Source organism: Myotis davidii, unplaced genomic scaffold, assembly GCF_000327345.1.
Source record: "Myotis davidii unplaced genomic scaffold, ASM32734v1 scaffold27, whole genome shotgun sequence".
NCBI classification, from domain to species: Eukaryota; Metazoa; Chordata; class Mammalia; order Chiroptera; family Vespertilionidae; genus Myotis; species Myotis davidii.
Genome location: NW_006297821.1, coordinates 1,618,008 through 1,627,015, shown reverse-complemented (window position 1 = coordinate 1,627,015; position 9,008 = coordinate 1,618,008). Strand labels below are relative to the sequence as shown.

The 9,008-nt window shown below is 46.9% G+C and overlaps 1 protein-coding gene across 1 annotated transcript; it reads right to left on the bottom strand.

Annotated features, from left to right (window-relative positions):
• Positions 1–341: 341 nt before the first annotated feature.
• LOC107184639 (zinc finger protein 64 homolog, isoforms 3 and 4) lies at positions 342–5,865 on the bottom strand. The gene is made up of 3 exons (XM_015570406.1): positions 5,742–5,865; positions 4,787–5,038; positions 342–1,567 (listed from the first exon to the last, which is right to left on the bottom strand). The coding sequence occupies exons 2-3, from the start codon at positions 4,974–4,976 to the stop codon at positions 1,104–1,106; spliced, it is 654 nt and encodes a 217-aa protein (XP_015425892.1). The 5' UTR covers positions 4,977–5,038; positions 5,742–5,865; the 3' UTR covers positions 342–1,103.
• Positions 5,866–9,008: the final 3,143 nt, after the last annotated feature.

Sequence of the window (9,008 nt, the reverse complement as noted above, 5' to 3'; positions counted from 1 at the left end):
GGTTTAGATTTTCACTTCTTGGTGGGTGCAGCGCACACCCCGTACTTCTGGTGATGAAAGTCGCTAGTCTCAGGCTGTCCCATGCATCACAGGCCCAGAAACAAGCGCAGGGCCCACTGAGCCCCTGGTCCCTTCTTCACACAAATACTGAATTTCACAAAGCAGTGACAGGCTGAGCTTGTGTTAGCTGATCTTTGCTGCCACCTACCGGTCACACCGCATCTCCGGTCCCAGCAGCTCCGACACTGGGAATCTGGGCATCTCCGATCACGGGAGGAGGGGTGGGCGGAGAGCAGACCACCACCTGTCCACGGGAGGAAATGAGTGTCCCTCTTACAGCCTTAGGCAGATGACTTTTATTTTAAGACAACTGACAAGAGGAACTATACAAAAACGTGTAAGGCGAGCACTCTGAAACCCACCACCACCAGGGTTAAGAACTAGAGCTTCCCAGAGCCTCGTGTACCCATCCTCCCCCTAACCTTTCCCAGTTTAGTTTTCGTGTCCCATGTAGTCTCAGTCATTTAACAACTGCACCAGAGACGGCCCCGTCTTAGGACTGGAGTCCAACATAAAGAAGCTGGTCCTACTGGGCAGAGCAGTGCTCAGTGGGCCCCACCCTGGTCACCTGGGCCGACTGGTCACCTTGCCTCGTGGGTTCTTGGAGGGAGGACAGTGGTGGGAGGCATCTGCCTTCTGGCCACAGGGACTGCAGCCGGGGTGTCTGGAGGCCCATGAGTTGGGGGCAGCCATGCCCAGAGCTGGTGACAAAGTCTGGCTTGATGGCCACACCCAATGGCTGGGAACAGCCTTTGCCTGGGTTTCTGGGCAGCTCACCACCTTCCTCGTGGGATCAGAGGCCGGGCTCCAGGGCGGCCTCCAGCTGCCCCATGGAGACCAGGGTGCCCGGCTGCCCCGAGGCACCGCTTTTGGGTGGGAAGGTGACCAAGTCCGAGTTCTTGTTCTCGCTCTGGTCGCTGTGCTGCTTCCTGTGGCATCGCAGAGAGTCGTCCTGGACGAAGGCGGCCCCGCAGGTCTCGCAGCGGAAGGCCCGCTCCACTGAGTTATGATTTGACTTTGGCCACGTGCGGAGAGCCGCCGTCTCAGGGCCCCTCCTTGCCCTGCGGGGCCCGGTTCTCTGTTTTGGCCTCGTCCCTGTGCACCCTGTCGAAGTGCTTGGCCAGGCTGCTGGACCGCTTGGTGTCGAAGCTGCAGAAGTCGCACTTGAAGGGGCGGTCCTTGCAGTGGACCCAGCTGTGCACGCGCAGGGCGGCCGCGCTGGAGCAGGAGTAGCTGCACTCGGGGCACTTCTCGGGGTGGTCGGCCTGGTGCAGCCGGCTGTGCTCCTGCAGGTCCGCCCGGTCCCGGCCCTGGAAGCTGCAGTGCAGGCACTTGAAGGTGTGCTTGATGCGGATGTGCGACTTGAGGTTCGCCTTCATGGTGCAGCGGACGTCGCAGAACTCGCACTTGAACGGCTTCTCCCCCGAGTGCACGATCATGTGCCTTTTCAAGTCCGAGCTGATTTTGAACTTGGCGCTACACAGCCAGCACTGGAAGGGGGTTTCTCCTAGCAACGGAAGGGGTGTTTCCATTAGAGCAGGCAGGCAACACAGAACTCCCCCCAAAACATGCGTCAGAACACTTGGCCGCAAAGAGACAGTTGGGTCTTTGAACTCCAGCTACCTGTAGCCTCCTAATAACACCCTTGACCATGTCTATTAACTCGCTGAATCCTCACAACAGCCCTGTGAATGGTCACCATGACTCCCCTCCCCCCATTTTACAGATGGGATAACTGAGGCTCAGAGGGGTCAACTTATTGATCTAAATAGCAGGGATCTGAACCCAGGCATCATTGCATCCAAGTCCATACTCTTCATGAGGACACTTCAGTTTCGATTCTAAACTCTCACTTAACCTGACATTTCAAAACTGAACACAGAAGGAGGAAGAGGTGCGTACAACGTTACAACCAACTGTCCCACATCCAGCTAACACTTAGAAGCATGCTTACTCTAGCGTTTAAGCCCAAGGACATCAGTTAATCGCCTTTTATTACTAGTGAAAGTTTTGCATTTTTCCAACTACAGACACTGAGCTTTATTTATAGCAGGAACACGTGAAGATGGCAGCAGGAGACAAATACTGAGAAGCTATAGCTTCCCCTGCACCCCTGGAGGCACTGCGAAGGGCTTCTAGTTCTTCTGGAGGTCGTTACTTTACGTATCATCATCGTGACGCTATGCCAAGACGAGATCTCACTTATCCTACACGGCACCCTTTCCCCCAGCGTCCTCCTGCATTGCTGGCTGTGGTTCTGACCTCCTAGCATTACCTCCCAAACTGACAGCCTCACAACTGTTAGCCCATCAGCTTCGGAGGTGTTTTTTTTTAGGATCCCCTCTTCTTGTCAGGAATAGCTTTATTTTTACATTTAAGTTCAACAACATTTGCGAATTCTCAAGCTTTAACTAGTTGTGTTCAACTTTTATTTATTATTTTTTTGTTAAACCCTCACTCCAGGATATTTTTCCACTGATCTTCTTAGAGAGAGTGGAAGAAAGAGGGAAGGACAGAGAGAAACATCGATGTGAGCGAAATACATCGATTGCTTGCCTCCTGCGCACGCCCTGACCAGGGCCCGGGCCAGGGAGGAGCCTTGCAACCAAGGTATGAGCCCTTGCCCGGAATCAAACCCGGGACCCTTTGGTCCGCAGGTGGTTGCTCTATCCACTGAGCCAAACTGGCTAGGGCTGTTTTCAATGTTTAGAGTCCAGCTCCACTGAGTCCTCTCTGAATGTCGTCGATGGGTTCCTTGACTTTAAGCGGAACGACGTGTAATGAAACCAGTTTTACCATAGGCTAACTGATACAGAGTTACGTTCCTATCAACGAAATAATGAAACAACATTGAACAATACAGTGTGATTTGAGGACCGCTATAGAAGTAATTTATATTATGACTGAGTATGTGATATTCATCAGAGCCAACTATGGCACCAGGATTATGTGCACCCCCTTCCAAGATCATTGCCACACCTGGGTCAGTTGCTAATATGCATCAAGGTTGAATCGATCCTCTTTTCCTACAGGTACATTTTGGGCCACATTTTATCATGCATGCTCTTGACTATACTGCGCATTTCTTGAGTAAAAACAATCTCATCATGATCTCAAGTTGTCCAGTCTTTCAGTTATGTAAGCATTTACATGGAATTTCTAATAAATTTTCTGAGTTTCTGAGGTGCTGATTTTTTCCTCTTAGCCTCCTATACAAGTTACCATCTTGCTGCTTCCCTTTATTGCAATCCCAGCTAGCTATAGTCACGTTCACATATCAAATACCCCATGTCAAATTTTTCTCCCTTGTTTTGACAGCGCTTATCTTCCAGTACCTCCCCTAGAATGGTGGCTTAGAGAAAAATCCGAGTCCTTGTATACACCTTTGTCTAGTCTGTCTTTGTACTTGAGACAGTTTGGCTGGGTATAAAATTCTATACTCAAAATGATTTTCCAACTTTGAAGCCACTGTCACTGAGAAGTCTTTCTAGGTAGAGGTTGCTCTAGCCACTCCTTGACCCTGCGTGGCATTCTGTGAAGCCTTCTACTCCCACGGCCCCTTAGAATTAGGAAATTCTTTTTCTCATTTGATTTCCTCACTTCTATTTTCTTTTCTTCCTAGACCTAGTCAGCAACCAGACTTCTGGCTTCTTATTTATTCTTAGTCCTCCAACACTTTTTTCTCCCTGATCTCTGGGATTTTAAAAAACTTTAGAGCCAGCAATCCTACTTTTAATTCACACCTCTTTCTTCTTACTACCCTTTTCCTAGAACTGTTCTTGGATGCAACATTTCTGCCCATGGATAGATGCCAATTAGAAGTGAAAATTCTCATCTATCACCCAAGTACTCTGTTAGCTCCAGAATGAGTTATTTGTTAGACTTGGCACTTTTTACACCATCATTTCCCACAAATGACTCAGAATCCACAGTTGATACTTTTGCTTAGGAAGAGTGGATCGGCCTAAGGATTAGACACAGGTGCCATAGAAATTTACCTGCTGGGTAGTTTGGGCCTTTCTGCCAATAGACTCAGCTTCTCTGAGCTCTGGGGCCTTGGCTGTCTACAAGTCCAGAGCTCTCAGGACAGCCAGACATTGGCTGCAAGGGCTGGTTCCAACTGCCTGGCTGCCTCCCAGTTATCTGCTGGGACAGTTTTCTATACCCGATTTTAGATGACAACGTATTTCTGTCTGCTCGCCCTCTCCCATGAATTCATTGAAAATTCTCATTTTATGAACCTTCTTATGAGACTCCCAATCCCCATTTTTCTGTGCCATGATCGATTATTGGGGTCTATCGATGGATCGATCATTATTTTAACGGGGTCTCACAAAGAAGGGAAGGAAAAGCTCTTTGCAAAGTCCAGTTTCTAGAACCAGAAGTTTGTGATTTGCAGTTACGTTCCACTGCTTCTGCTACATGTTTCTGGATTAAACTGTGCAATCAGCGTTTTAGTGAAAAGACTGAAACACCTCGTTTATACTTCAGAGAATTCAAGATACACCGTTGCTTCCTGGCTGCTGTTCTGGGTCCTCACCCAGCTGCATTCTATGCAGTCACGTTAGGAAACCCAGCTGTTGGGTTTTCATCTTTCAATTAAAACCACAAGCTTCACCATCACCACAGAGATTCCAAATTTCTTTACTTAACCACCAAGGTGTTGAAGTTGCTTGTGTTTAAGAAATTGGCAAGTCAGGCCCAGGAGTCCGGGTCAGGGACTTACCCGTATGGGACCGGAGGTGGACGGTGAGCTGGCTGGAGTTGCGGCTGGCGTAGGGGCAGAGCTGGCACTTGTAGGGCCGCTCGTCGGAGTGGATCCGCAGGTGCTTCTTAAGGCTGCTGCTGTCCACGGCGGCGTAGTCGCACAGGTGACACTTGTGGGGCTTCACACTGGTGTGGCACCGCATGTGCATGGTCAGATTGTCCTTCCGGCAGAAGCTCTTGTCACAGAACTCACACTTGTGTGGTTTGTCTCCTTCAAATACATAAAAGATTCAAGGATTTACGAGTTACTCTGATCAAGATTACTGCCAAGAGATGTGGGTCTGCCTCTTCCTTCTGCCCAGATACCCAGGGATAGAAAGATACTTAAATCTAGATGACCACACTGGGAGAGGAGAAGGTGTGCCATGCACTGACAGCTCAGAAATCATGGAGAATCCGAAGGGACGGGTTAGATAAAATCAGACTGAAGGAGAAAATCACAGGCCAGCCCCACTTGGGAACAAGGGAGTGGTCACAGGAGTACTCAGGTCTACTAGTGTCTTAGAACAGCTTCCTGGCTCACTAGTTGATGAACCACGTAAAGAATGGGCAGGAGGGTCCCTCCCTTATGTATACCAAACTGCAAGTAGCAACAGTATCCACCCTCCCATAGTTCCCCTGCCCCCGGCGACTAGGAAATGAGGGTGCTTAGAGCAGAGAAATAACGCAAACGGCCCAAGAAGTTAGAGATACCCTGGGAGACAGAGAACCCCATGCTCGGAACATCTCCACCACATCGAGGGTTCCTTCCCTCCCCTACAACCACGCCAGACCAATCATGCCCAAACATACAGGATTGCACCCAGGAACCAAATGCTTGGGGAAGCCAGAGCCAGGAAGGCACGCCTAAATCGATTTGCTCCAGGGTGAAGCTGGGATTTGAACCCAGGCGTGTTTGCTCCAGTATCTGCTACCTTGTGCTGTCTCGGCAATCTTTTTTTTTTTTTGACATGTCCAAATCAAGAACTTGAAGTTATAAAAGCAGTTTTCATTCCCAGGTTTATTTCCATTCTCTTCCAGTAAGTTGACTAGCAAAAGGATGTTACAACAGGGAAAGTGCCACAACCTTTTGCAGCGAGGATTCAGGATCTGGAGAAGGGGCTGCGCATAAATGGATACACTAGACAAGAAATATAAATTTAGAAGGCATGGGGGGAGGCAGGCCTTTCTCTAGCAGAGAGGTTCTCCAAATCTCTGGAACCATAGCTTTTTATTTACTAGAAGACACATTTGCCCTTTAGCTAAACAAACAAGCATATCAAAAGTAAAGTTTGGTAAACAGTAAAAGATTATCAGGTTAGGGCCGTGGTCAGCAAACTGCGGCTCGCAAGCCACATGCGGCCTTTTGGCCCCTTGAGTGTGGCTCTTCCTAAGCCTTAGGAGGACCCTAATTAAGTTAATAACAATGTACTTACCTATATAGTTTAAGTTTAAAAAACTTGGCTCTCAAAAGAAATTTCAATCGTACTGTTGATATTTGGCTCTGATGACTAATGAGTTTACTGACCACTGGGTTAAGGGATTGCCTTGAGCCACCATTGTCTCGACAGAACAATCGGTGCACAGCTTTTAGCCCTTGCTAAAGCCCAAGGTCCACCAGCCTTCTGTGTTCCCTGCTGTACTTTCATGATAGTGTAGACCAGTGGTTCTCAACCTTCCTAATGCTGCGACCCTTTAATACAGTTCCTCATGTTGTGGTGACCCCCAATTTCATTGTTACACATTGAAGATAATTAAAGCATAGTGATTAATCACAAAAACAATATGTAATTATATATGCGTTTTCCGATGGTCTTAGGCGATCCCTGTGAAAGGGTCGTTTGACCCCCAAAGGGGTTGAGACCCACAGCTTGAGAACTGCTGGTATAGACAATGGGTACCTTCCAGCAGGAAAGTAAAAGAAAAGATATGATAGCTAGTTCTAGATTGGGTAGGACAGAACAGAGCAAATAATTACTTATCAACACTAAACATAGCCATGGGCCTTAAGATGCCTTATCTAGAAATGGTGGCCAAATTCAGAAGCCCAGAATGGTAAGCTATTAAAGGTTTCAGAAAGGAAAATGTTCAGATCAGCACACAAGTTCTCAGACCACACTGGATGGTAGCAAGATGGAAATAAAATAAAGTTCTATGAAGTTCTACAGAAATTATTACTTAAATAGAATCCTACATTTGAACTAGCATTCAGTGGAAAAAGAAAAGCCAGCTGATGGATGACTCAGGGTATCATACTTGAATTGTATGTACACAGCAGGGGGGGAAAAAGGAAGTGGATAAAATGTGGGATATGAGAAAGTAATGAAATGGAAAGTATTGCTTCCACACCACAAGAGAGAACCAACCATTAAAAAAAAAAAAAAGCCAGCACACAAAATTTGGTAAAAATCAAACTTAAATGTAAGTACAACACACATAAATGGATTAGATTTACCTGTTCAAGATTTCAAAAAGTCTGCCTGGCTGGTGTGGTGTGGTTCCGTGGTTTGAGTGTCAACCTATGAACCAGGAGGTCAAGGTTTGATTCCTGGGCAGGGCACATACCTGGGTTACAGGCTGGTCCCAGTAGGGGGCATGCAGGAGGCAACCGATCAATGATTCTCTCTCATCATTGATGTTTCTATCTCTCCCTCTCCCTTTCCTTTCTTCTCTGAAATCAATAAAAAGGTATTTTTAAAAATTTTCAAAAAGTCAGCTTAATGTGCTGAAGAGACCTAAGTAAAAATGACAAAGAACAGAAAATGATAGAAAAACATTCTAAAAAAAATGCTAAGAGAAAGCAGGAATATCCATTTTAATATAGAAATTGCGATGTTGAAAGCCACTAGAAATTTCATATTAAAGAAAAGATAAAACTCACCCAATAGATGTGAATCAAACTTTTATGACTCTAACATGGTCTCATAAAAGGTTTTCAAAAACGTCAGCCTGAAAATTGTAGGACATATTTTCAAACAATTTTTGTTCATGAATCCAAATCAGATTACAAACCTCCTAGGGATGGGCAGTCAGAGTGCAGTGCATCAAAACCCACAGCCTGTCACTTTTTTGTTGTTGTTTATCCTCACCCCAGGATATCTTTTCCATTGCTTTGTAGAGAGAGTAGAAGGGAGAGAGGGAGGGAAGAGAGAAACATCGATGCGAGAAGACACACTGATTGCTTTTCTCCCACATGTGCCCCAACTGGAGCTGGGATTGAACCTGCAACCCAGGTCCATGCCCTTGATGGAGAATCAAACCCAAGACTGATATATGGGCCACTGCTCTAACCACTCAGCACACTGGCCAGGGCGCCATAACCTATCACTTTTAAGTTCATTTCTAACAAAAGACTGAAAGCAAGTGAGCCATATGGGAGTCAAGAAACTAGAAGGAATAAAGGAAGATTCCAGCACTTGATCAATAAAAACCAAACTTGGTTGGTAAAAGGGGAGGTTTGCTCAAAAAGAGAAGATTCCGCCTGGCTGGTGTGGCTCAGTGGTTGAGTGTCAACCCATGCACCAAGAGGTCACTGGTTTGATTCCGGTTGGGGCACATGCCCGGATTGGGGCTCAATCCCTGGTGGGGGCCATGCAGGAGGCAGCCGATCGATGTTTCTCTCTCATCACAATGCTTCTATCTCTTTCTCCCCCTCCCTCTCTCTCTAAAAATCAATGAAAACATTTTTAAAAATGTATTTTTTTTTTTTTTAAAAAGAGAAGATTCCAATAGATCAGGGTTCTCTATCTCTGCACTATCGCCATTTTGGGCCAGGTTCTTCTTTGCTGTGGGCTGTCCTGTATATTGTAGCATATTTCACAGCATCCCTAACCCCTCCCCATTGCCTGCCAGTAGCACCTCCCTCCCCAGTTGTAAGAGTCAAATAAGTCTCCAGATATTGCCAAATGTCTCCTGGGGAGGGAAGGGAGTAACGTTGTGCCTGGTTGAGGACACAGGCATTGCAAAGACAAAGGGGAATAGAGATGGACAAAGTCAATCACAACTATCAAGCAGAACTTCAGGCCAATAAATTTGGAAGACGTGATGAAATGGATGGCGGCCCAGGAAGATATAAAATTACAGAGTAAAACGGACCGGTGACAATGTAAAAAGCTGCCATGTCCGAGATGCACCCCGAAGCTGTTTACTACTGAGGTGTCTGCTGTCCTTCCTGGGAGAATTCTGCTCCCTGCCCCGGGGCT